We start from the raw sequence: 27500 nt of genomic DNA, 5'->3' as shown, positions 1-27500 counted from the left end.
CTCCTTAAAATCTGCTGATTGTCCACCAGCCAAGATTAGAAATGGAAATGTATTCCTTCATGCCGGCTCATGTGAGTCAGACCGTTCGAGCCCCAGACTGCCTGTTGGAGAGGTCCTGGCAGCGCGAACGCCATCAATTCAAGTCTATTCTCCATCCTATCTTTTTTATCCGCTTGTTTCTTAGCTAATACTCCTCTTCCCCCCCCCCTTCTCTTTTACTCCAGTTATCCTCAGTTTATAGAAACATATAAAAGTAAGGGACAGTAAATAACCTCTGGTCAAATATGGTCTTTAAACAAAACCTCTCAGTCCCCTTTAAGGGATTCAGAAGGTTACGTATGTCTCAGAACTCAAGCAGCATAAATAAAAAAAGCCCATTTATATCCCACTAAAAGTAACATGAATGTATCCTCTAATAATAAGCACCCCGTGTGGACAGCAAACTGAGTCTTTGTCTGGGTCATACTGTGGACAGCTCCTGGTGCTAAAACAGGTTTAGTAGACTCGCCAGATGAATAAAACAAACGAATAAAAGGAAAGTTTTACACGATATGGTAGCATATAAAAAGGCTCTTTAACCAGTAGAGATGAATTTCACACTCGTACATATCACGGTATGATTATAATAAGTTAAATGGCAAATTAACATCTTTAAATATCTTGTTTTATCTGACCCAAAGACATTCAGTGAGTTGCACAGAGAGTCTGACAGCGTGAAACCAGAGAACGGCGGTTGTGCTTGAGAAATGACTAAAACAAGTTACAGTTATTAAAATAGCTGCGGATTAACATTCTGTTGATCGACTGATAATTTCAGCCCAGTTCATTTATGACAACATTAAAAATCTAGATGCAGAGACCTTGCTTCTCCTTCTCCATATCGTGAGTTTGTCCTTCCATTGCAGGTTCATCTTCTTCACTTCTTTATTTATTTTCTCTCTTCCTGAGCTACAGCATGTTTCCTTACAACTGCATGTTTTCTGACAACAGGAGTGTGTGTGCTGTACATTATACGCCTGTCCGTGTGTGTGCGTGCGTGTGTGTGTGTGTGTGTGAGTGTCTGCCGAACATCCGTGTACGTAGGCGTCAGAACGCAGTCAGTACGGCACTCAGAGTGAGTCCTGTGATGTCTACATCCAGAGAGATGAGAAGGAAGACGAGTGGCAGAGAGAATAAATGCTAGCCATGTGAGTCATGACACACACACACACACAGACACACACCTTTTCTGGTGACTAGAGAATAAATGAGTTGCTGGTGTGCTGGGGAGTCTCTACAAAGATGTCCCCCTGTGCATCATGGTATTGAACCACCACAGGACAGACGGCACACTCAAATAGCAGGTTTGGTCAAAACTGTCGTCCACTGATGCCGTTTGAAAGCCATTACTGGTGTATGTGTACCCTTCCTCTAATAACTCACAGCCAGCACCTTTTGTTTAGCCGTTCATGTTCTGAAATGAACATGACATGCACGAATGAATTTACAAAGAAGAGAGACCTGATCCTGTTTGGACCAGACCTGAAAAGTACCAAGGATAATTCGACCCGATCCAAATGCACACGACCTGCTGAACAGACGCCTATAGACACCGGCAACAGTGTGATGTGCTCACAATTAACAAGCTCAGCAATATGATAATAATTTCTTTAGAACGAATAGAAACTAATCCAAAAATAATTTGTTTATGTGCTTCAAAGACTAATTTCTAGAAATAATTGAAAGTCCTGTTTTCAAGGGACCTAAACAGGTGGCAAAACACCTTATCTGACATAATGAGACCCAGTATAATTTGGACCTTTCCATAATTGTAAAGTCCCTCCTCACAGTGTTATAACCCCCCGTGTATTCTGGTGCTGACGAGCCTTCAGACTGATGGATCTAATGCTCAAACTTATTTCATTTTCTCCCCGGTGCCGAGGTCGACCAGCCTCCATGCAGCCTCCTCGCGTAGTTTTGAGGGCAACATGAGATGAGGTATTCATATGAGCCCAACGTCAAATCTGTATTCTGGATATCCAGTATGAGCCATGGGATGTTGAGCGCCACAAAGAACAGAACTCCGACCTGGACACTCTACAACTACATGCATGATGACATGTAGATGATACCAGTTACCAGGTGTTGGCAGAAGTTATCACTAGTTCTGTTTCCCGACCGGTGTCTGTGCTCGGCGTTGTTGCTCCAGCTCTAAAACATCTGATCCAATTAAGAGCCACACATTTTTACAACAGCGTAATTGGATCAGGTGTGCAGGTCTGGAGTGGCTGAGGAACACCGTGGTGCTCCTGACACGCCGAGAGCGACGCTGTGATTGGAGTCAGATGGATGCTTTGATTCGGTCTGTCTGGGCTGGAGGACATCCTTTCAAGTCCCCTCTTCACTTTTGTTTTCACACGCCAACACTTTTCTTTGCTCTCCTCCCCTTCCTTCTTCTCTGTGGGCTTTCTTTTCTTTAGAATGATTTGTTTACCCACAATTCCTCTGGGTAATTAGTGCTGTGATAATAACTGGTGTTGGAAACAAACACACCCACTCACTCGGCAGTGCACAAACACACGCACACGCACACACACACACTTATATAAACTTTGGGATTAAAAATGACTTCCTTGAGCTTAGTCGCATTAAGCAATGTAGACAACTGCAAATTTGGACGATGCTTCCTCATTTTTATGAATAATGAAAAAGCAAAGTTGTAATGAAGGTTTAACCAAAAATAAAACAAGAAACCAAGGTTGGCTGATAATTATATATTATTATTATTATTATTATTAATTATATGATATGATCATATTGTGTTATCGTTTCACACAATTTAGTTGGAATTACAGATTAAATTCAATAATATCGATTTGATCACTTTTGCGTTTTCTTTGTATCATCAGCCGCTTTATAAAATCAGTCGCAGAAAAAATTCAAAAGCATTTCACAATCTGCTGAACTCAAAAGCTTGGCAAGTAGAATCAGGGGCAGACGCTTGTTTGTGGTGTCGCCAGAACTGAAGAACATACACTGTGCTCCGTGTGGGCTTTCAGTCAATTCTTCAGCTTTACAACTGCAGCAAAAAAGTTGCCATCCTGACGAGAGCAACAACAGTGTGTTCATGTCCGTTCACCTGACGAAGCCCTCTAGCATGACATTATTATGGCACTGCCAAACCTCTGAGGGAGGAGCTCTGTGTGGATGGATGGGTCAACACAGAATCACACTTGTGTGTGACGGTGTGCGTCGAGAGAAACAGACGGATGTGTTCAGGCTTTATCACTCTTTAATTATATACCCCTAAGTAATTGTGTTTACATTCTTTTATTCATTAGAGCAATGAGAGCAAGGTTTGGCTCGTCTCCCTACTGAATAGGACACTTTAATGATGTTTGCATTTGTTTACTCTCTTCAATGGAAACAGTAAATTGCAACAATGCAGTGGAAAATGAAAAAAGTGAATACTGAGCTTTTTCTTCAGCCTGCTCATACTCACTTCATAATCAATGTTCACAAAACACAAGCAGTCCACGCTGACCCCGTAGTGCAAGTCATCGATGGTGCAGCTACATGTCCGTGCTTTGTTGTTCCACTGTAACCCATTGATTCTCAAGTATGAATTTAGCTTCAGGCTGTCAATCAGTCTCTTTGAAGCCCGAGAGACTCGTGAGAAACTTGTGGCCTCCGTCATTCAGCAGCAAGGCCACAGGCCTGAACTGTCAGTGTCTGATGCCATTCATTCAGCTCTCTTCAACAAGACATTTCGCTGGTTTTCAGTGGGTTGAAGGGTTTGCTAAATAACAACAGTTTATTGTTGTTTTATGAATGTGCTTCTACTGGGAATCTCCCAGTGACTAGCAGTCAAGCTGAGGTAGCACTGGACAGCTCTCGATGCCAAATTGTATTGTTATGTGCTGTGCCAAGAGTGGAGATTGCTTTCCCCACTTTCTGGTTTTAAGTGTCTTATTTTTGGGTCTTTAATGGACAAGGGACAAAGTGCTGCCTGTACCAGCTTATTGTGTTTGGGAGCAGGATGTGTAACATGCTAATCGGCTCCTCTCTATTTGATTATTGCTGTCTGAAAAACAGCTGCTATTCATTCTAAGATCCATGAATGCATGTGTATGTCATTTGAAAAAGATAACAGTGTGCATGCATGTGTGTAGTGTGTTCACTTGTACTAAATATCTGCAGAGCACAGAGAAGTGACAGAGGGAGAGTGATGAGAGAAATGCTAAGATAAGAGAAGGGAGAGCGAGAGAGTCCCCTGCTGTTTTTCCAATCAGGAGGCGTCGTCCTCCTCACTGGGTGATTTATTCTCTCTTCTCTCCTTCATGTCCCAATTTCCAACCCCAACCTCCATTTCTTTCATTCATTCATTCACCTCGTCTTCTTTCTGTGGGCAGCCGGTGAACACAGCTATTTAGAAATGACGACAGAAACACATTCAGGCAGGCAGTGCTGTTAAAATGACTCACCTGACCTGTGAGGTTTTCTTCTGAAGTCATTCTTACTGTTCACTTTTTCTCTCTGAATTCAGCCAGGTATGAATGTTTCTTCTCCAGAAGAGACCGAAAGATGCCTCGACATCAAACATCTTTTATTTTAAAAGCAGCATTAAATGATGTATGACCTCACTGGCCGGCATTATTAAGTGTCTGGCACCGCTCTCTGCACGCCAGCAAAGATCATCCTCCTTAACAAATGAATAATGAATCCGGGGCTGCAGGTCAAGACTTCGTATATATTAGTAAATTCATTTAATCCAGGAATGAAAAAATATTAAGCTCTTCAAAGAACAATCGCGTTGTTAATACAAATCAAAACCATGGTTACCAAAGGAGAACATTGGATGTGTGTGTGTGTGTTACAGACAACGCCACTAAACAGAGCATTTATTCATTATAACCTTGTCTTGTTCTGTTACCAACCAATCATTTAGTCACATTTCATATCCTAGCAAGCCCCTCTGGCTGCACCTTCCTCCATTCATCCCCTAGAGCCACAAGTGTGTGTGTGCCAGTGTGTGATCCCTCGCAGCTGCCACCCCTCCCTGCCTTTAATAAGTGTCGCACATGTGAGCACGAGTGGATGTGGTTGAGATTTAACACGTTTTTATGTTAAATTACCAATGCAAGTGTTTGCGTGTTTCGCTCTTGCAGACCCCCCCCCCCCCCTTCTCTCTCTCTCCCCCAACCCTACACACCCACCCACTGACCCCTCCCTCTCAGTGCTGGTTGGTTGCCACGGCTACAGTGTCGCCTCTCTTCCTCATGTTGCTATGAGACTCGGACCGACAGACCTGAGCTGAATGACAATGTGTCTGTGGCTCTGGCAGGCGGCCCACAACAACCAATAAGAGACGGTCTAGACAAACACTTCCCAATCTGGGGTCTGGGGACCTCGGGGGTGATTGTTTGGGTTGACAGGAGCCTCCTCAGCCACATGAGGGCTAGTTTATTAACACTATTTATACCCTCAGCAATCGTCTCAATGAGAAAATGTGTCAGTCATTGTATGCTAAAGGATCAGGAGAGTTTATTTTATGTAATTTTATAAATACAGCGATAGATAAAGCTGACATTAATGAATATCTTTTTATTTTAACAATGGTTTTTCATGGAGACAGAGACATCCATATCATCCAAATGAATGCTAATGTTGCTCAGAGTCAGCTTGATCTGCTCCCCAAAGTAGCCTACAAGTCAAATTATTGTGTGTTTTAATGATAGCTGGTGTTGAAAACCAGTAATCAATGACAAATTAAAGAAAGACTTTAAGTTCGGTATTGTAAAGTGGAAATGTCCTACTAAAAATCATGTCATTGAACTGAGCTTCAGCTTTTAGATGTAATGATTGCTTGAGAAATTGCAGTTTGACGATTTTTGGAGCTTGACTTCTCAGATTGCCTCGATTCTGACCTCCCCTGTTTCATCTCAGGCTGCTTTTTTATACCTCCTCCGACTCAGTAGTGCAAGAAGACACTAGGGAGAAGCGATTTCTCTCCCAGTAAGAATAACACCTCGATTAAGTGCTGAAATATGTTCCGCTGAAGGCGCCGGCAGCCATGGGAAAGGGTTCTGACATATAACAGCAGAGCTGACGTGAGAGGGAGGGTGAGACCTTTTGGGCTTCGCCAGAATCAATCTGCTTTTTTTTTATCTGTTTAGTTTGGTATTCATCTGCATACGTAGAGAGAGGGTCGGGGGGGGAACGACATGAGTTAGAGCAACACATCATCCAGTCAGCTGTGGCTGGTCAATATGCTTTCATTGATTTTATGAAGATGTATTGGCTGATATAAAAACATGTTTTATTCTATACATGTTTTAATCAAAGTCATTAACGAGTTATCTTCTACTGAACAGGTGCTCAGTGGAACTACTTCTTCAGTATATTATCTCATACAGTTATTCTCTAAACACTGACTTTTTCCACCAATATAATATGACCCATATCTCTCTCTCTCTCTCTCCGTCTGTCTCCTCAGGAACTGTTTACAGCGGAGTGTAAGTTTAAGGAGTCGGTGTTCGAGAACTACTATGTGATCTACAGCTCTATGCTCTACAGACAGAAGGAGTCGGGCCGGGCCTGGTTCCTGGGCCTCAATAAAGAGGGACAGGCCATGAAGGGCAACAGGGTCAAAAAGACCAAACCAGCTGCACACTTTCTGCCTAAACCTATAGAAGGTACTTTCATTTCATTTTTACTTTTAGAACAGATTTCTTTTGTTTCCGTTTACTGAAATGTTTGCAGATGTTATTCTTTCTTTTAGTTTTATTGGATTATTACACCTTTTCTCACATTCTTTGTTTCTTTCCATTCATACTTCCCTTATCTTCTCCCGTACCCCTTTTCATTCCTGCCTGTCCCCTCCCCTCCCTCCCTCCCTTCTTTTACTTCTTTTCCTCCCTCCTCCGTCTTTCGTCAATTCCTTATGCCCATCTTCTTCTTCTCTTTTCCTACTACTACTACTGTATCTCCTCCTTCCTTTCTTTCCTCCTCCCCTCTTCCATCCGCCTCTTTTCTCCCGCCACCTCTCCAGTTGCGATGTACCGAGAGCCTTCGTTGCACGACGTAGGGGAGGCGGTGCCTAAAGTCGCCGGGGGCCCGTCTTCCAAAAGCACAACCAGTGAACCAGTGGTCATGAATGGCGGCAAACCAGTCAACAAACCTGACAAGGGGGAGACATAACCCCAACCTCCTTTTAACCCTCCCCTGGTCAACCTGAGGCCAGGAAAAGCCAGAGACTCGCCCCATTGCTGCGCTCTCAAAAAAAACCAACTAACAACTGCAACAAAAGGTAACCAAACAAACAACAGCTCAAGTTCTGACTGGTCAGCAGTGGGGCCGCACGTCCCGTCCCACTTCTCTCCCTGTTGGACGGATCCGGTGTTTTTGGGCAGAGCCGGAGGGACGGAGCACTCTGGCTTGTGGCGGGGGAAGAGGAGGATGAAGACCGTAAAGTCAGGCCAATGCCACGCAGACATTTTGGAACTGGTACAGTGGCATTCCCTCATATGGGAGACAAAATGACTTCTTAAAAATACAAACAAAACAAACAAAAAACGGAAAGAAATGTCGTCTTCACCGGTATTCTTCTGTGACAATCTGTAAGAATGAGGCCCCTTTTTTCCCTCTCCTGATAGTGCTGTTTTCTGTTGCCAGGTATGCTTGCTTACTGGTGGCTACACACACACACACACAGCACACGCACACGCACACAACTCCCACCTAAAATCGACCTCTTGGATTCGATCTCTGAGTAAATAAGAAACAGATTAAAAACCCAACATCGGGCAACGAGAACACTTTAAATACAGTGATGATTCAGAGGATGCTTAGTCATCGATCAATTAAGACTTGACGCAGGACATTCTGTACTAAGTCTACAATGAAATGTTCTTGAAAATGTCCCTGTGCATTATATATAAGGCAACACATTGTATAACCTGTCCCTTGTTTTAATCACATACTATATAGCTGTTAAAAACTGTTCTTATTTGACACTACATAGCTTAAAGCATGTTTGTCTTTTCAGTATTCCTTTATATTCTATTTGTTAGGTGGTTTATTATTCTGCACACACAGCACTAGTGATATCGAGCGGCATTGTTGTACAGACACAAAACTGATTTTTAGCGTCCTCTGTGGGGTTTTTTTCTGTCCTTTTTTACGAATGCTTATGATTTCCACATCGCTGACACGAGTCGCTCAGGAGAGGAGGAGATCAGCTGACGTGTCAAGTAAAAAGTTTTGGTGTGTAGCTGAAACCAGAATGATTTCCACAAATTCCCTGTTTGTAGCAACACAGAGAGTACGGGAGGCATGCTGGTGTCCGCGCAGCATGGTAGCAGTCAGTGTTTACATGGAGTAGCAGATATTGTAGAGGGTCAAACCTCAAGAACTTTTTCTTTCTGTTGCCTTCCCAAGTACTTGAAGTTAAAGGTAGCAATGAGGGTAATAATGAACAGGGTAAATGATGTTTAGGCCACTATGTGTACCGACTTTACTGCCCAGTGGTGCTTTCAAAACAGGCGCTGCGGTAGAAAGCAAGGACCGCCTTCCCCAGACCCGGAGGATCAGAGGAACTCATCACTATAGCTGTCAAATAATGTTGAATATTATTAACATCAATATTTCTATCTGAAATTCTGTGGAGTAGAAGTATAAAGTAGGAAAATAATATAGTAAAGTACAAGTAGCTCAAAATTGTACATAATGTGATTACTTTCCACCACTGGAGAGAGTGTGAACTGTTCCCTCCAGAACAACAGCCTTTACGCAAGGTTACAAACAAAAAAAAGTATTAGAAATGTGGTTTTTTGTATCCACCCAAAATCAAATCGCACACATTTATCGCGGCAATGAAATCAAATATGTCTCCGTGTGAAACGTCAAGAACTACAAGGCAGAAAATCAAACGCCTCCAAATGAAATGAAACCAAATAGATTCCCATGCTTTGCCCTCTCACTGTGACAGTCAACATGGCACCAATCTGTTCTGCACTTGAATCCTGCCCGACGCACAGGCTAGCAAGACTAGATGCCAATTAACTTCTCCGAAAGTTACACCAGTAGTCCGTCATATTACTGAGGAGACATTAATACTGTGATCCTACATGTCATATTAGTGTCAGAGACAACGGGGCAGCAACACATGAATATATTCAGTAAGGAAACAGAAACTGTGCATCTCTCTTGCTTTGAATCCCAATTTTGGGGCCGAGTAACCGCTTTGCATTTCAATCAGATCCTTGAAACGCTGTCATATTTGCCGGAGATGAATGACCTCCACTGACGTTCTCCAAACTACAAAGACAAAACAAGACAAAGCAAACCCGCCCTTGAAACAACAACGACTTATCCTCACAGTTGTTTCCGACATTAAACGAGCAGCCCCAGCCTCACCAACAGGTGTGTGTCTGTGTAGCAGGTGAAACACGGTTGCTGCACACAAGCGAAGCCACTCGAAACGTGTTTAATGTTGTCGCGCTGTGTTGTACAGAGGATGTGAAAACACAAGACGGCTCACAGTGTTTCTAATTGGCATTTCCCAGATTTGTTCCTCACACATTTTTCTCTCCTCTGAGCTCATTAGCTGTTACTTGCCTTTGTGCTCAAACACGTGTGGCTGTCCAACTCACGTTATATGAACTTATGTAGTTTAATGTGCCCGTCCTTAACTGCTGTTTTCAAAAATATTTGCAATTACAGAAAAGCGGTTTTATTTAAGGCAAAGTGTGTGAAAAAAAAAAAAAGCATTTTAAGTTTCTGTGTAATCTTGATGCTGAAAATCAGCAAGTGCACGTGAAATGTATTGCTGCTGTTGGATCATCAGAAAGTGTTATTTCTTCGCTGGATATTACTGTAGATTCTTACTATGTGAGTGCCTCTCATCCCCAGTCAAGCTCAACATGTGAGACCCAGGGCGGCTTTAGATTTATGCTAAAGGCTCAGCCTTCCTGGGCTGCAGCAGGGTTTAACCAAGATTTAAAAATTAAGCTCTGTCCCTGTCTAATGTTACTTAAAGAGCAAAGTGATGGTGATGAGCAAGAAGTCGTGTTGTGCTTGTCTCATGTCAAAGAAATGTGGATGTAACATAATATTGTTGTGTCACACTAGGGGTTACTAGCAAAATGATAAAAAAAAACCTGAGAATCAGGTCTGTAAACTTACTTTTTCTTTTTTAATGTATCCTGTGTTGTATCAGCTGCCTGTGTCTGAGAAGCCACTTTAATTACAGTATATAGAGTATGTTTTTGTACTTGCCTGGGCAAACATTAGGAGATACAATCGAGACTCTGCTATTCACTGAATATTGTTAAGCAGCTAATTTGTCTACACTGCTGGCAGAGAAAAAAGATCGACCAAATCTTCCTGCATTCAGAGAGGCCCAGCTTGTTAGGTTAGAAGTGTTCACATCCTGTGCAAGCAGCTATTGAAGATCTGTGGCACATGCTCAAAAAAGGGCCTGGTTTCCTGGCGACTGACCAAAGACGCTGCTACAACAGCGTTTCTAGGCTGGTAATCACAGTTCCTGGTTCAAAAAAATTAAGGCGCAATTACTGTCAGCGTCTCCTGAGAGATTTCTCTCCGCCGGTGGTTAGCCAGGTACCAAGGCTACAATTATGAGATATCTAACAGCGGGCCCTGCACAGGAAGAGAGCTGATTTAATTAGAAGTGAGCAATCACGACAACCTGGGTCACTTTTAATTTCCACATACAAGTACCACTCGTGTTCTCATGGCAGGTACACATGTAGCCATCTTACTCCAGTCCTGCGTGAACTGTAGCTCTGAAATCAGAAGGGACAAAATGCTTTTTGTGACCTGACCACTGCAGTACAGGTGCACTTTAGAGACACACGGGAACATGTAACGATTAGCACTGTACCCATGATGTAGCTGGCCTCACTCAGGTTTGCTTTCTTTGCAGTTTCTTTTTTTCCATTCCACTTTATTCCTCTGACAAAAGACTGCCTTATTACATGTGAATCTGAAACGAGACAGTAAAAGCGCTCTCCTCCCAGCTGTTTCTTTCTCTTAACACTCATCCCACACACACACACACACACACACACACACACACACACACACACACACACACACACACACACACACACATACACACACACTCTTCATCCTATTTTACGTTTCAATTATCCTTTGATCCCCAATCTTCTGTTCACTGTAACTATGCTAGCTTTCGCTCTCTACTCGTTTTGTAATCATGCAGCCAGAGAACTTATTCCCGCCTCCTCTTCTCTCCCCCTCCTCTCTCTGGTTGGACTGTTTCCCACTTGTTGCATGGTTTTTAAAAAGAGGAAAGATGACTGGGGCTAATGCATGTGGTAAGCTAGGAAATGTGTTATCAAAACAAAACAAACATTTACAGCGTGGCACCAGTAAAACTTTGCGTCTGGCTCATTTCTGCCTTCGGTTTGCACTGGTAGATATCTGTGTTGCTTTTTAAATGTTTCCTTACAGAGACATTTAGTTTTTAAAGCATAATCCATCATTACAATAATGGAGCAAAAGAAGAATAAATCTAAATTAATTCATAACACTGATATGGTTACACTAATGCATGTCTTGCGTGGAATACTTTTAATAGAGCATCAATATTTAATTCTGGTGGCTGAGAGGAAAATTATAAAACGAAAAAACCCAGAACAAGTAATTGTTTGATATCTTTTGCTGCTTCTATGTAGAAAAAGATGGAGGTAACGAGCCCTGAGTGCGGACCATCGTACTACATTTAACAGATGGTGCGCTATCTTCTTGGGACTGTTGAGGTCGGCAAAAATTAGTGTTACACAGGTGTGAAGTAACAAAAAGACAGGCGGCTTTTTTTTGGTCGTGTCTAGATGGTAACCCTCAATTTGCAAAACACATACGACCTATACTCACCTTAACTATTCGAGGTCAGTGCCTAACATTCACCACCTCGTGAGAGTTTCACAAATAGAGGGTTAACAAGACACGAGTGCTGCTCAGTGCTGCCACCGGTGGTGACATGCTGTATTGCAGCAACACTGGAGCTGCCGTCCGGGAACAAATCTAGACTTCAATGAATTCAGTGTGTTTTTTCCTACCTTTTCATTCACTAAGAAGATTGTGCACCGTCCTACCGAGTGACTAAATTGTCCAGGTTTTTTTACCCTTAATATGTAATGTCACAGTCCTGGAACACGGCTAATGGAAGCTGGCACACACATAATTATAATGTTCAGTTTCAAAAGTGAGACTGGGATTAATTACAGGACGGGAACACATTAAATCAAATCATAGATGTACCACGACCTGCTGTGTCTGACTGATGCAAACCATGCTAGCGATGAGCCAAAAGCAAAATGTCACTGGTGCTAACCTTAAAGGAGATTACTCTGTCTGTCAGTAAATGTACAGTTTACCTTCACATACATATTATGCAAACAGTTTGTCTGCACTGTACAGTTTGTGTCCAATCCATTGTATACACACAGAAAACAATATTGAATAAAGGATTTATAGAAAGGACTGGACTGATTGTTTTACTGCTTAACATGTCAGTCTCCATTTATTTGTATATGAACTAATCATGCATGAATTTATTCATCCATTCATCATTAACACTGCAGGCTGTAACTAACTAACTTATTGTCGGTAAAGGGAAAGTGTTCTTCCAAAATGCTCTTTTCTAAAGTTTCAAAAGAAGCAGCACACAAAGTTTTTCAAATGAACTTGACTAATATATATATATATATATATATATATAACTCAAATAAACCAAAATGAACTTACTCGTTTAGTAATCCAGCGGCGGAGACAAAGACTCACAGAGACACAGAGTATGATGGAAGCACAAATAAACAGCTCCACTATCAGGCAGATATGTACGGAGACAGCGCGGCAGATTCAGACAGGTTGACAGGCTGGAAGAAACACACACACACACACACACACACACACACACACACACACACACACACACACACACACACACACCGCACCGCCCGGCCTCCTTTTAAATGACAGATGAACCAGCAAATACTGTAATTAGGTGGATGTCATTAAAATTTGCATATGTAAATGTAATGTAAATGAGGTGTACTTTGAAGGGCAACATGGTGTTTAATTAGCAAGATGGGGGTTATAAAGAACTGTAACTTTAATTAAATCCGATGAAACCCTGCATGCTTCATCGCTCATTCAAACTGATGATCGCTGCAATGTTTTTTTTATCACTTCATAAGTAAGAAAGTATAAGTAAAGATTGTGGACCTTGTCATGTTTTTATTTCCTGCATCATGCCTCACTTATTTTTCCTTTTTGTTTTTCTCCCGTCGTTCTGTCACTTAAAGTATTTAGTTTCACCGTCTGTTCGGCTATCACGCCGCATCTTTCGTCGCCTCTTGCATGAATTTTAACTTTGGTACTTTGTCATTATACTGCACTTGTGTGATTCATCACTCTGCAAACAAATTCAATTACTTGAATGTCAGCACAGTGAAGTTTAGAATGGCTTCAGCTGCTCATTTGTATTTTGTGTGTCCCATACAATTTATAGGCCTTCTCGTGCTGCTATTAGAAGTCATTATTTTTCTCTTTGTAAACATCAATCATGTAGCCATGCATTCTCTCCAGACCGGGTAATTGATCATTGAAGAAGTCAATGACAGGATCTAGATCAGCAGAGTCTATTGTCTTTAACCCTTTAGCACAGTCTACCTGCCTTTAAACAACAGATGAAATGCACCACGTTTGGGGGATTTAGTGCTTCATACTTCAATCTCAATATTGAGATGTTTCATACATCATTGATATCTTTTTCCAAGTCGTAGTTCTTGTACTTAAGGGGGGGGGCGTTCACAAATGAATGCGGCACAAAACTCAGTTTGTGTATCCGCCCTGAGATTTGGATCTGCTCCAAAATAATGGGTGCTTCCTTGGCCTACACCCTTCCACCACGTTTTCTGTAATCCTGCTGATTACAAACAGACAAACACATAACCTCCTTGGGGGGGGGGGGGTAAAAACCTTTAGAAACCTGTGTGTGTGGGTATTGTTCAGCTGGTGAAATAGGGAAACTAAAATCCTGGCTACGGCCCTGTTCGGTTCCACAAAGTGTGCCTTGACTCAATTAATGAGATCACTTTGGCCACCAGCTAAACTAAAACTCCATTATGCACAAAGCAAAATGGCTGAACAGTAATCTCTTATTAAAAAGCAGCCAATTATAGCCGCAAAGCAAAATGACATTTTGTTATCACAAAGCACAAAATGTTTCGATTTCCCGTCTTTTTGATTAATTTCATTAAAACAGCAGCGAGTTGGGATTTCTGGTCTCTTATCTGCTACAAACGCAAAAACACACACACACACACACACACGCACACACACAGATAGTATGCCCGTGCTGCAGCAACGTGTTTGAGGTGGCATTGAGAGCTCACTTGAGAGCCTGTTTCTGTCTGCCTCATTATCATCAAAGACAACAGGCGCTCCAGCTCATGCACACACACACACACACACTTACATGCACACACGCGTACACACAAAGGCATGTGTCATAGATGGTTTTCAGAGTAATCATGGCCACTTTGAGCCTCTATCACCCTCACCACTGCAGTCACGTGAAAACCTTGTATCTCCAAACAAATGTGAAAGTAAAAGCAGCGGCGCATCCTGACCTGTGTTGTGAAATTGTCTCATGAACAAACATGTGACAGGGATTTCCTCGTCCCTTAGAGGAGCGCGTGATCACTTAACTGAAGCTGAAACATGAACATCGGCAACAATATGAGGTTTTCACAATAGCATTATGTAAGGCAGTCGGCAGCTTCATTATATCCCCAGGCAACCAGACTGCTGTCAATCACTCTGAAAAGGTTAAGATCAAAGCTTCCACTCTTTTGTAATCACCGCTTCTATGTCCTAAATAAAAACGGCACTGTAACACAAGATGATGATGATGATGAAAATGAATAACGTAATGCATTGATGCACATTTGCAATAACTATGAACCAAAGGATTCATTAGAATTCAAAATCCGGCTCCGATTGACAAGCTATACGTCCTCTGACTAAACGTTATAGATGAAAATCAGAGGTCAGAGTCGTCGCACTGTCGCTGTCACTCATTCTCCGTCATCTCTTTTCCCCTTTGACCCCCTCTCTCCTCCGTTTGCTCCACAACAACCGTAAAAGAAAGGTTGATGGAGAAAGAGAAGGGAGGAGAGAAAGGAATAATTTATCTCTCAGGTGATAAGTGACATTTGATGGACACACACACACACACACACACACACACACACACACACACACACACACACACACACACACACACATACACAGAGTAGGGCAGAGCAGCATCCAGCCAAGCAAACACGCAGCCTGAATACTGATTAACCAATCAGAGCCCATTTCTGCCTGGCACCAGAGATACTTGTTGGCTGCCATGGCAACCAAGAAAGCATCATAGCTGAAAGCAGAGGGAGTGCCTTGGTGTGTGTGTGTGTGTGTGTGTGTGTGTGTGTGTGTGTGTGTGTGTGCGTGCGTGCGTGCGTGCGTGCGTGTGTGTGTGTGTGTGTGTGTGTGTGTGTGTGTGTGTGTGTGTGTATGTGTGTGTGTGGGATGTTAGAGAGGAAAAAAATCTACCTCCTCGATCTTGAGTAAACGATATTGATGTTGAACTGATCCGTTTTACAGCAGCTGCTCTGGAAACACTTTTTCATTCCGTCTTTCAGGCTTTAAATCTGTCAAAGCGCTTCGGAAATTAAAGCTAGTTGCATTATTTTATATTTTCATATTAACAACGGTTCAAATGTGTAATGTGAAAGGATCCCATCAGCTCTCTGGGGCATTTCATTGCCTTTACATCCCGCTCATTCAGGGTTAAAGGGACAGTTCACCCCAAAATACAAAATCCATGTTTTTTCTCTTTCCTCTTACGTCTGCCTTTCAAACATAATTTCAAACATAATGGGACTGCTGTAGATTGCACTCGGCTTGTGGTGCTGAAAGTGCAAAAAAATACTGAAAAAGACTGAAAAAGGAAAAATATTTTTGGGTGAACTGTCCCTTTAATGTTAAACAATTGATTAATGCAACTTTTAATTGAAACTATGGTGACTTCAAGGCGTTTGTAACGAGTGTTGTTCAGTAAATGTGGTCGAGCCTGTGAGCTCTGGCAACAGCGTGTCCAACACACTGAAACATTTTATCTGAGAGGCACTGAAAGAGAGAAAATAGAACAAAAATTGAAGACGGGGAGAGCCTTTGTCTCGCTGCTTGGCCAATATTGTTCTCAACTGTCATGCAAATGAGGAGCAGTGCACTGAAAATGCACAGAGAGATGGGTAGAACAGAAAGAGATAGTCAAGGAGAATCTTGCTTTGTCTCTTTGTGCACATTGAATTTAGACTTTCCGAATTAGGTAAGATGCATCCACACTTTGTACATCACAAAACAATACTTCACTGTACACTACTGCAGGGAATGTGATTATAGAGTATATGTCACCGCACAAACAGTTGTATTTACTCATCCAGTCCCCAAGATTTAGGTTTCACCAGCCATGCTGCTGCTGGCACATGCACTCTCACAAAGCCATGAGTCATGGCGCGGTTTCCACAGTAATCACGTCCACTTCAAACCGCTGCGTCACTTATCGTCTCTGTGGAGCTGCGTCGTGTTTCGCTTGACCACAGATTGAGCACATTCAGTCTGTTCTACAAACCTTTCAATGTAGACATGCGTTGGCCGTAATTCCCCCCCCCCCCCCCCCCCCATCAAAAACACTTCTAGTGTTGTCAGCTCCTTGAGAATTCTGAGCCTAACAGAAGAGCACAGGTATAAATGAACATTGGCATGAGCACTGTGTTTCGACTCTCGACGCCCCACTGAGGCTCAGTTCAGTAGTCTGTATTCACTTTCAAAGGATCAGCATAGAGCTGGCTGGGAGGAACATTTTAGGGATTATTGAGTGCTAGAACAATAGCTGGCAGCGTTATCCCAGGTTTAACCCTGGACTGTAATATAATATTTAACAAGTGCGTCCTTTAACATCTGGATTAGTGATAAACCCTGTGTATTCAGAGACTGTCCTCACCAGAAGAAAAAGGCAACATTGTACAAAGTCAGTCTCAACCAAGTCATAAAGGTTAGTTTTCTACATTAATTAGGGCTTAATAAACCAGTATGATATGCTGGTAGCCCACGGTTAAATCTGTATTGCACATATGTTAACACAACTGAGGGAATATTCCTTTAACTAAACTGTGAGCGTGCATGGCCTTTGTGTTTGGCTTTCTGTGATATTATTAGACGGAAGGATGGGGAGAACAGAGAAAAGGAGGAGTGGATTATTACACCATTTTGAAGGGCACCTCAGCAGGTTTAATATTGAAGTTAGAAAGAAGCCTTCAATATCAGAATTCATAAATATTGCATTTCATATGAATGTGATTTCCCCGGCCGGCTCTCATCTGACAAACGCATACCAATATATTGTAATTTGGGATATTCTTCTATTATCAAGCTGCCTCATCAGCTCACTAATAAGAGCCCGGAACATATTCTGGAGAGAGGGCTGTGGTTTGTATCTCGGTCACAGTCTGTGTCACACTTATAACATCTGGAACGTGTGTATGTTCTGTCCATGCATTTACAGTTTCTGAAGGCTGACAAAATATGTCTTCTGTGATTAGATTAGAGTTAAAATGACCGATGAATCTTCTGGGAACAGTTTATATTTGATAGAAAATAGAAAAAAACATTGGAGTCACTGGAAAATAATAAGCTAGATGTGGGTTTTGGGCCTAACAGGTAACTCAGCATGTTGGTTCAGTCACAAAACAGCCCCACTATGCCGGGTAGGAGCCATATCGAGCGGTTTTTATCCCCCTGATTTTAAGAGCGGATTTTCTAAGTCATAGCTCCGTGGTTTTAGAGAGAGCGGGAGAGAGAGAGAGAGCACTTCCTTTGGAGATTTCTGAGAATTGGTCGCTTTATTTTTGTCCACCTCAGAGAAAAATGGACTGGACGGAGAGATCAATGCCCAACTGCAGCTCAAAGAGCAAGACAAAATAAAGTGCATTTATTTGCTTTTAGGCACGAGTAGGTGTGTAAGTCTGATGACCTTGGCAACTTCGATTGTAGCAGAACATGTAATCGGTGTGTGTGTGTGTGTGTGTGAGAGTGTGTGTCACATACAGATGTTCAAATGGAAATTCCATACTTTGCTCGCAAATGCGCAGCCAGAAAAAAACCTGTGTTTAGGAAAAGCTTTTTAGCCTGATGAGTCAGACAGTGGAGCACGCCTGACTTTCCAGCAATTTCACCCTTGGGTCATGCCGCCACTCAGCCAATTCAGCCTTTTCAGCATTCGCAGTAGGTAATTGTCCAGGTGTCTCCCGGCAGCTGGTACGGCGGTAACTCTAAATTATAGGAGGGGGGGGAGTGTACTTTGGTTATCGCCTCTGGTTGACACTTTTCTAACCTCACGCTTAAGCTGTTGACGAGATCATGAGCTGAAACAGGGCGTCGGTGTTAGTCAGTCTTTCAATTGGCAGGTCAATTTATCACATCTCGTCTTTAAACTTGTTTCTAACACAACCAAGTAGTGATGAATATTTTCATTATCTATTAATCTGCTGATTATTTTTTCTCAATTAATCATTTAGTCCATAAAATATTCAATCAGTTTCTCAAAGTCCAAGGTGATGTCTTTAAATGTGTTGTTTTGTCAGTCCAAAACCCAAAGATATTAACTTTAAATGACATAAAACAATTTAAAAAAGAGTCTTTTTTGCATGAAAAATGACTCAAACGATTAGTTTTTCTGTCGACAAGTCAACTAATTGTTGCAGCTCTATTACCAAGTCCACAGCAGTCATCGTACTGAAGCTACATTTAGAATTTCAACATAAATCACTGCCTTGTTAATTATAAGACATTAGAATAATTACTGTAACAAACGAGGTCATTGGGGAGAAATCCAGAGTGGCCTGTCCTTGTGCATTTCGTGCAGTCAGATATGAACGGACTGCACAAAATGTCCAATAACTTTGTACAACTTTACGCCATAACTCAGGACTGTAACTTGGGAGCGACAGCCTGATGTGTCCATGTCCCTTCATCGTGTTCTGCCTTGAGTTTCTGCGCATCAAAGCTTTTGATCATTATTGATAAACCGGAAAGTTTTCCAGATGAATACACTGGACTCTTTACGACCTTGGTGCCTTCACGATGATGACACTGATGTATAACCACGTGTAAAAATGTAATTATGCGGCAAAACATGTACGGATTTTCTTTTTCTTAATGTAACCTATACGTAGAAAACATCGGGCTTCATATCAGGAATCATGACGACATACTGTCGCATTTTCATTGCCTTAAATATGAAAGTACTGCAGTATTTTCCTCAAACATTCCCAACACAAACACACCCGCCCCTGCTCCGTCCCACGTCCCTCTGTCTGTCGATCTGGCTCTCTCTGTTTTTGCTGTCTGTCAATAGAGGAGACGGTGGCATTTCCAGCCTGCAGACAGCTTCTCCCATCAGGCCTCATGACTGACGCCGGAACTCTTGTGCATGCGTATGAATACAAGTGTGCTAATAAACTATTCCTCGTCCGTCCTTTAATGTGTCCATCAATCCATTTGACCGTGTAAGCTGAATAAATATCTTTGTAGCGGCCACAGCTTGGGATTCTGAAACGACACACTCAATAACTGAAATCACACTGGCTTAATGTCCATCAGCTGTTTGATATCTCCACAATCACTTCCCTGGATTCCTGATGCACTCTGGGAACACACGCTGATGAACAAATACGACACAGCTGACCTTAGTGTGCAACGTATCGCCCGTCTTCAGGACCTTTATGAAGGTATAACACCTGGAGAAGTCTGGTGCAAAATGTCACACAGTGCAGCTTCTGAAGGCAGGTAGTACGAGAGGGAGAGGAGCTGCGTCTGGTGATGTGCAGTGTCTGGAGTTACTGGAACTTTAAAAGCTATTACAAAGAGATTCAATAAATTAGCATTTTAATCATGAATTAAAAAACGATTATTTATGTGAATAAGTCATTATTCTTTTTGTCTTATATGGTTTAAATAGGTGTATACGGAAGAGTGTTATGGCCAGGCGTGAGGGGAATAATCGAGAGGAGGAAGATTTATTTATATTTTGCATTTCAAGAACAAAGAAGAGAATAAAGTAGAACTTTCAGTATTGGTGCCAGGCACTTTGAGAATAAGAAATGTCAAGAATAAAATGTGACTTTCAGTTCTAGGCATAGAAAGAATTCATTAGAGGAGGAAGATTTTTCTTTGTTTTGAATTTTGACAAAAATGTAGAGAATACAGTCCAAATGTCCAACATTAACTTGTCATTTCAAGATTAAAGTTAAATTTATGCCCCACTGATCTTTCGTGCATCTTAGCAGTGTGGCAGCCTAAAGATGAAATACAGGCCAACCCACAGAGCAGCAACAGGAGCTCTGATTGGCCAGTTGTTGACCTCTGACCTTCTGCTGTGCGTAAGAACAGGTGGCAGGAGCTGTGTGTGCAATTTAGGATTTATTAAAAAATGTATTATAACTGGACACTGAAGAGGTCTAGAATTATTCCAGTGGCACCCTCATGACTCCATAACGCAGACTATACAACATTTATATCTCTGTGGATGGTCACTACAGTAGGTTTGCCTCCTCCTGAACACTTCTCCTGTTTTTCTTACGATCAGGGCTCTACACATAGATACAGTGTACTGTAGCCTTGAGCATAACAAGACAAAACCTCCAGCTGAGACTGTCATGTCTCTCCGCAGCATGTTGACGGGCAGCTCTGCTGTCCTGCGAACACTGAGGAGCTACAGCACTGTCGACATGTTGTCTGTCCTCCGTGTTGAACACTCCCTCCTGTCTGCACGGTTGGCCGCCCGCAGAGATGGCCTGATTTCTGAGTGCTGACTTTGTATTCGTTCTTAGTGTGTGAAGGAGGAGGTGGTTTTCTGCCCAAATCTACTGGCCTATCTTGTCTAGAATGAACATTTTATGTGTGAATACAGCAGGAGCCAGACAAAGTTTCACCGCTTCATCCAAGTGACAGAGAAGTGGCTGAGGCAGCTGAGCATCTCACAGAAGTGCCAGTGAATGGTACGGTTGTGAGACTTGCTTAAAATTCAAAATAGGGAACTACAGAGCAAAGCTGTCAAGATGTGGATGTGCGGAGGAGTCAGGTAATGCAGAGGAGAGGAGCAGAGACAAGCCTAAACAGAAAGAACTGAAGGAAGCTCATCTGTTAGAAGAAGAGAAGATGGAGACGAGATGTGTTGGTGAAGGACTTCTTTCAGATCTGACCCTCTTTGTGAGTTGACTCTTGTTTTCTCTCGAGTCATCCTTTCATATTTAGTCTCACAGTGTTCTCTTGTATACTTTATTCCTAATAATCTCAGCTGTCAACAAGCACACGACTGGTGTTTACTGAGAAAATGACTTCAGCCCTGGGTTCTCGCTGTGTGTCAGACTGTCATAGACATGCAGTCTTTCTTTTTTATTATAAGTTCTGAATATCGATGTTTCAGGGATAACATCCAACAGTGTCTAAGACAGTAATTATAAATATACTTTGCAATCGACAAAGAGGACAAGAAAGGCCTCAAACGTCAACATGTCCACACATCCAAGAAGCAGCAAGTACAATATTATATGATATACATTTTATCTTTTTACCTTTTCCCTAACTTTCCGATCGATTAGCAAACCCCACGGAGGACAACGTACAACAATAACTACACAGCATAGGAGCGACGTTTGGTAGCAGGATGCTAATTTTCAAGTTGGCAGTACAGGATTTGAGGATTTCCTAAACTTCCCATGGTTCCTGGCAGCAACATGATGTTTCATCTTGTGTCATTTCTGGTAAACCAAACTCCACATCATAATCAGAGGAGTCTTGGGAAGACACTTCAAAAGGTGAACGTTTTGTGTTGGATGACGGCAAAATTACCCAAAGCTGAGAGTACTTTACACACCTTGCTCAGTATCCGGGCAAAACTGCAAGACTTAGCTACGATCTGCTGGCCTAAATAGCCTCATTAAAATCCCATAAATGCAAATGTCCAATTAATGCCGCACTTTTATCCTCAAGACTGTCGGTAAAGCAAACTGTGAACAAAGGAGACGGAGGTCCCAATGCAAAAACCTTTTCAAAATGCGGCCTTGGAGGAGAGAAATGTAAAGTTGCAGCTCGATTCTGCTGCGTTACGTGCTTATTGCAGCATTTCAGCGTCGCTTTAAACTACGTATAAAGCAAACTGTGCAGCTGGCGCTCAACAGAAAGAGGGAGGGAAATAAGTAACAAGAATTCATCCTTTTGATAAGATTCTCTAGAACACACCTGCTGCCATAAATGCCATTAAATGTCAGCTGTCTGTTCCTGGCTTGACACACACACACACACACACACACACACACACACACACACACACACACACACACACACACACACACACACACACACGCATTTCTTTCTCTGTGTCACCTTAAAACAGTGTTAAAAGGTCGTATAAAAGAAGATCAGGGCTGGAGTCAGTCGCAGGGAAATTAATGACATTCACAGAGAACATAATGGGGAACAGTGAGGGGACAGAATGGCTGCCAAACTATTCTTCAGCTCGCATTCATGCATTTGCGGCATTGGCTAATGCATGATGGGATGTGACAGTTGGTCTGGTTGCTTTGTATCAGCGGGTCAAACAGATGAATAGAGCCTGCTGCCGTGGTAATGGGGCATGTGTTGTCATGTTTCTGTTTAACTCTAAAGACTCTTTCAGAGGATTTGTTAACATCTGTAATGTAAAAACGTCCCATTAATGTAACAAACTGTTAAATAGGTGCTGCTGTTTCCTGTCTCTGTGCTAAGCTAAGCTAATGAGGACATGGAGAGACATGTTCTCATTTAACTCTCTTAAGCGCATTTCCCAAAATGTCAAACTGTTTTAAAACTAATACTGAATCCTTTATTCATTGAATTATTATGTTGGCCTAAAAGATGTCAACATTTAAATATACTAATCTACAATTATCCTTACAATATGCCCTCTATGGCAGCTATTGGCTGTGGCAGGAAGTCCTCACTGTCACCTCTGTGTGAGCTCTGATGCTGATGTGTCGGTGCAGATGTGGCTGTGAGGGCAGCTGGATCCGTTCCTCAGGTATTAGTGAGGGTCCAATGCACAAGGACACAAAGGTAAAGGAGTGCTCACACACACACACACACATTTGAAATACATCATGAGTATCGTTAGGCCTGGAAAAAGTGTGTTCACAAAGTATATGAAACATAACTTTTGGTCAGCTCATTGAGACTACTTTTTGAAATATATGCTGATGCGTGATAAGCCTGTAGTAGAGTCGCTGATATTTTTTTTTAAAGTCAAATTGTTTTGTTTTGAGAATAAAAACATCTTTTTTTACGGTCAGTTTGTTGCTCAATATTAAGGTCGGCAGAGCAAAGATATTTCTGTTGAGAGAAAATGACACGAGGGATGTTGGGAATACTGGGACAAATACCTCGACAGATACATCACATGCAGACGAAGTGCAGAAAGGAAGGAAGGAAAAGAAGACAGAAGAAAAGAAAAATGTAAGATCCCGGTAGACTGTCTGTTCCGGATGAGCAATCAGAACCGTCCGCTTTCCAAATTGACAATTTTCTCAAAGTGTTATATTGGCCAGAAGAGATGGCTCTGTGGACAAATAAATATGTATTTAGAATGTACAGACTTCGGTGGAATACTTGGAGACAGAAATAAAGGCAGGAGGCACATTTCTATGTGGTGATACAGTGACAGCACTTTCACACCTCGCTCTCCCTCCTGCCGCTGCACGGTGTGAACCTCAAGAGCAACGCTTCTCATCCACCAAGACATCTGAGTTAAAGAGGCTCCACAGAATAACTTAATGTGAGCACAAGAAACACTGGAATGCTCTGATTTTGTGTTTTGGTTGCAGGGTCTCCACACCACAGTGAGGATGATTAAATGTGTGTGTGTGTGTGTGTGTGTGTGTGTGTGTGAGATAATGGAAGCTAGAAAAGAGAAGCTGGTACTCCCTCTAGTGGCTCATCTCTTGCATAGTTCATTCTTGAAGTGCACTGTATTAATGTCTGACAACACAACACACCTGATTGTATTGAAACGTGTGTAAGATTATTAAAAGTATTAGATCGCTACTTGAGCTCACACATATATAATAAACTATAATAAGCTGGTGGAATACAAATCGATAACAATCTTGATAAAGGTGGTGTTGTCAGGAGTCGTGTTTTTAGATTTTAAGAAGGCGGTCGACTCGATCAATCATAACCTTTTACTTTCAAAACTCTGTAAATGTGCTGTATCTGTCAAAGGATGAGGATCCTACTCAGGAAGCTCTGCAGTGTTTAAAACCAGCCTCAAGCTTTGACTAAAGTGTCTAAAGTTGCCTTGTATTGATCAGAATTATTTCGTTATCTCACACCGATGGACTTTTATGTGCATGTGTTGTTTTATGACTCCCTGTTCATGGACAACAGATGCACATTAGTTTGTAGCTAACTCTGGTGCAATTACTTTTAATTGTGCGCTGTCGCTGCACAATACAATAAACAAAATAAAGCAATACAAACAAACAAGCTGTTGAGTTGTATTATGGGAAATGTAGAATCCACTCCCTCAACTTTATAGATATGTAATACAACATTTCTTCACTTTATGTAACTTCTATGAAAGCAATTCATTTACTTATTAATAAAGGGAAGTCTTAAACGTTGGAGGCAAATCTTTGGAGAAAAAAGACCAAAAGTAGAATTAATGTTCAACTCGAACTGAATGTTCATGGAAAGTTTACCTTGACATTATTTCTGATGTCTCTAGATGGCAGTAAGTTCAAGCAAATTCCAATGAACCCAGAGGCAGAGCTGCACACACACATTAATGAAAAACATTTTATTAAAGAAGAAGCGGGATGGTTTGTTTCCCTATATTCTATACATTATGTGCTATACGGTGTCGAGGACAGAGAGAGACGGGCGGTGCAGGAGCGCTGATCCAGGCTCGGTGGTCAATCTGTGCAGTGACTGCAGGGCTGATGTTGCAACATCTGCTGCTGAAAACAGTGTTTTGTAGATTCAAAGAATTTCCAAAAACTGAGTTTGTTCTGCAGAATAAATAATAAATATTTCACAGAAGAAACTCAATTTGAACAAATACGTGAAAAGCAAATCATTTAGATTTTGATGCAATCTATAATACTACATTAACCATATCCTTAAATGCACGTGTCATTTTCTTTTGCTTATAGAAACATGTCCTCCCTGACGCAGGATCAGAGCTCCTACAAGGTGAGATCATTGCTCACAGCTGTTCATATGGAAATGATTGTATAAGTGGATGATTCGAATGCTGTTCACTCTTCAATCGGCTGTGTACTCCCAGCAAACAGTTATGTCCAAATAATAAAAAGTATGGAGCAAATAAACTGCGACAGTGCTACGATACTGAACCAATCCCCCCCCCCCCCCTGGATACTGTCAGCATCTTCATCTCAATATGCACGTGGAGAAAACCTCACTTCTCAACACCACCAGCAACTTTTCAGAAAATAAACAGCCCAAGTTTACACATTTATACCCATTCAATTCTTTAAATATGGACTTTCATTTAGAAATATTTACATTATTTTCAAGAGACATCTGAACACTTATAGTTCCTGTTTATGCAATGAGAAGAGTGAGGTTGTTGTGGTTGTTGTGAGGATTGTTGCTTTGACATGATCCATGGCTCATACAGACTACAAACTGCAAACTAAGCAGGGAAACCACAAGTAAGTACAATCTAATCTCTTAATAACATCCTTTGTCAAGTTTTCAGTCGAGGTAAAGCAGATTTCTGTTTCCTACGCCTCACAAATGTAATCTCTAATCTATAAAAATCAACAAATAACATCAGATGTTAATATAAGGTGTAAACAAAGTCGGCAACAAAAGGGCTTTTTGTCTGTATGAGCCACGTTTGTCTTCATGTCAGTGGAAGCAGAATTATCAGTGTGTGTGTGTGATGTGTAGTTTAACATCCTCTGTATGATTGTGATTGGACAGCTGACCTGACACACTAAGAAAACCTGAATTTTAAGGAGAACTAGGGTTAGACCGATATACTGGTGTCCCAATACTGACCATAAATATTCTGTCTGTACTGTTTGTTTCCACCTTACCAATCCCCCGCGGAAACACTGCGTTTTATGGAACAATTGTTCTGAAAATGCTCAAATTTAAATCATTTTAATAACTGCTACAAATACAAAATTGAAAAAATATCAATATCAGACCCATATCGGTTGAACCCTAGTGACAAGATGCAAAGCCACAGGTGACGTGTAAAGATGCAAATATACACATACGTATACATTTTTGCATAAACTCTATGTACATACATTATGTGTGTTGGGACTAGATTTGGCAACCACGCTGAGAGAAAAGGTTTCTTCCCATTAATAATAAGGCATGCCATGTGAGGTGGCCCTGTGCGACTCGGGGAGCTCAGTCTGACAGCTGCTTTTCTTTCCCTCCTCTCGCGGCGTTTTCCCAAATTGACCTCAAGCTCTGCAGAATTCTTGCTGAATTTTCGAGTCTGTCTTACGGTGTTTACTCCTCATGTCACGACGAGCTGCGAAAGTTTGACTAACTGGACTTTATTCCTTCGCGACTCCACGCAGCCGACTTCGCCGGAGCCGTCTGCTGTGATGTCATCGCTTGGCGACCTCCAGAACAGCGCTGGATCGCTCCTCCCAAGGCATGACATCATCAAAACATGTAAGTGCTTTAAGTCTGCTGGCCGTCTCTGTGATGTCACAACTGTGATGTTATACCCCAATGCTCCAATGACTGGGAGCCGAGCTCGTCCATTTCATCGTCGTCATGTCACATATTTGACGATCGTCGTCCCCAATTGGTGCCCAGTGAGGCTCGCAGCCTCGGCTCTCTGGCCCTGTGGGTGAAATGTAAAGTTTTAAGCAATTTAAGAGATCATAAAACAGTAAATCAGTATTTTAGTGTAAGAGAACCACAAAAATCATTATTTATATATATATATATTTGTTAGTTTTAGTTGTTTTGCTACTTGTAGTGCTCGTTGAAGTCCAGTCTGAAGCTGAGGAAACGTAGACTCTCATCCGTACTGGTCATCAGCAACACCAGAAACTGCTGGACGATGTTCTGGAGGAAGGAGAGGGAGGCGTGGTAAGACAGAGAAAAGGAAAATGGAGGAACAGCTGATTGCAAATGATGCTCCAGCTGCTCCTGGAGGTGTCTCAGGCTGGTACCTGGTAGAAGTGGGTGAGGATGCGGAGCTGGGAGCGCATCTTTGGTATGGTTTCCTGGAACTCCTGAATCCTCTTCTTCTCCTCTGCTTCCTGTTCGGCCGTCACTCCCCACTGACCCTGAATCAACAGGTAGGATAGTATCACTCATATATAACTATT

At 42.0% G+C, this 27500-nt stretch overlaps 2 protein-coding genes across 4 annotated transcripts in view; one reads left to right on the top strand and one right to left on the bottom strand.

Moving 5' to 3' along the window:
* LOC115019132 (fibroblast growth factor 14-like) overlaps nucleotides 1-9794 on the top strand; it is a 43252-nt gene extending 33458 nt beyond the window's left edge. For all 3 annotated transcript variants that reach the window (XM_029448512.1, XM_029448525.1, XM_029448516.1), the window contains exons 4-5: nucleotides 6476-6674; nucleotides 7031-9794. In XM_029448512.1, the coding sequence (XP_029304372.1) occupies nucleotides 6476-6674; nucleotides 7031-7179 (348 nt within the window). In that variant the 3' untranslated portion in view covers nucleotides 7180-9794. The remainder of the gene's footprint in view (nucleotides 1-6475; nucleotides 6675-7030) is intronic.
* Nucleotides 9795-25085: 15291 nt separating this feature from the next.
* Nucleotides 25086-27500, bottom strand: part of tubgcp3 (tubulin gamma complex component 3) — a 12883-nt gene continuing 10468 nt past the window's right edge. Inside the window, exons 21-23 of the mRNA XM_029451631.1 lie at nucleotides 27342-27458; nucleotides 27140-27234; nucleotides 25086-27007 (exon numbers count right to left, since the gene is read on the bottom strand). Of these exons, the coding sequence (XP_029307491.1) occupies nucleotides 26941-27007; nucleotides 27140-27234; nucleotides 27342-27458 (279 nt within the window). The 3' untranslated portion in view covers nucleotides 25086-26940. The remainder of the gene's footprint in view (nucleotides 27008-27139; nucleotides 27235-27341; nucleotides 27459-27500) is intronic.

Source organism: Cottoperca gobio, chromosome 2 (assembly GCF_900634415.1).
Source record: "Cottoperca gobio chromosome 2, fCotGob3.1, whole genome shotgun sequence".
In the NCBI taxonomy this organism is placed as follows: Eukaryota; Metazoa; Chordata; class Actinopteri; order Perciformes; family Bovichtidae; genus Cottoperca; species Cottoperca gobio.
The sequence above is the reverse complement of the archived record's forward strand: the minus strand, read 5'-3'. Positions and strand labels throughout refer to the sequence as shown.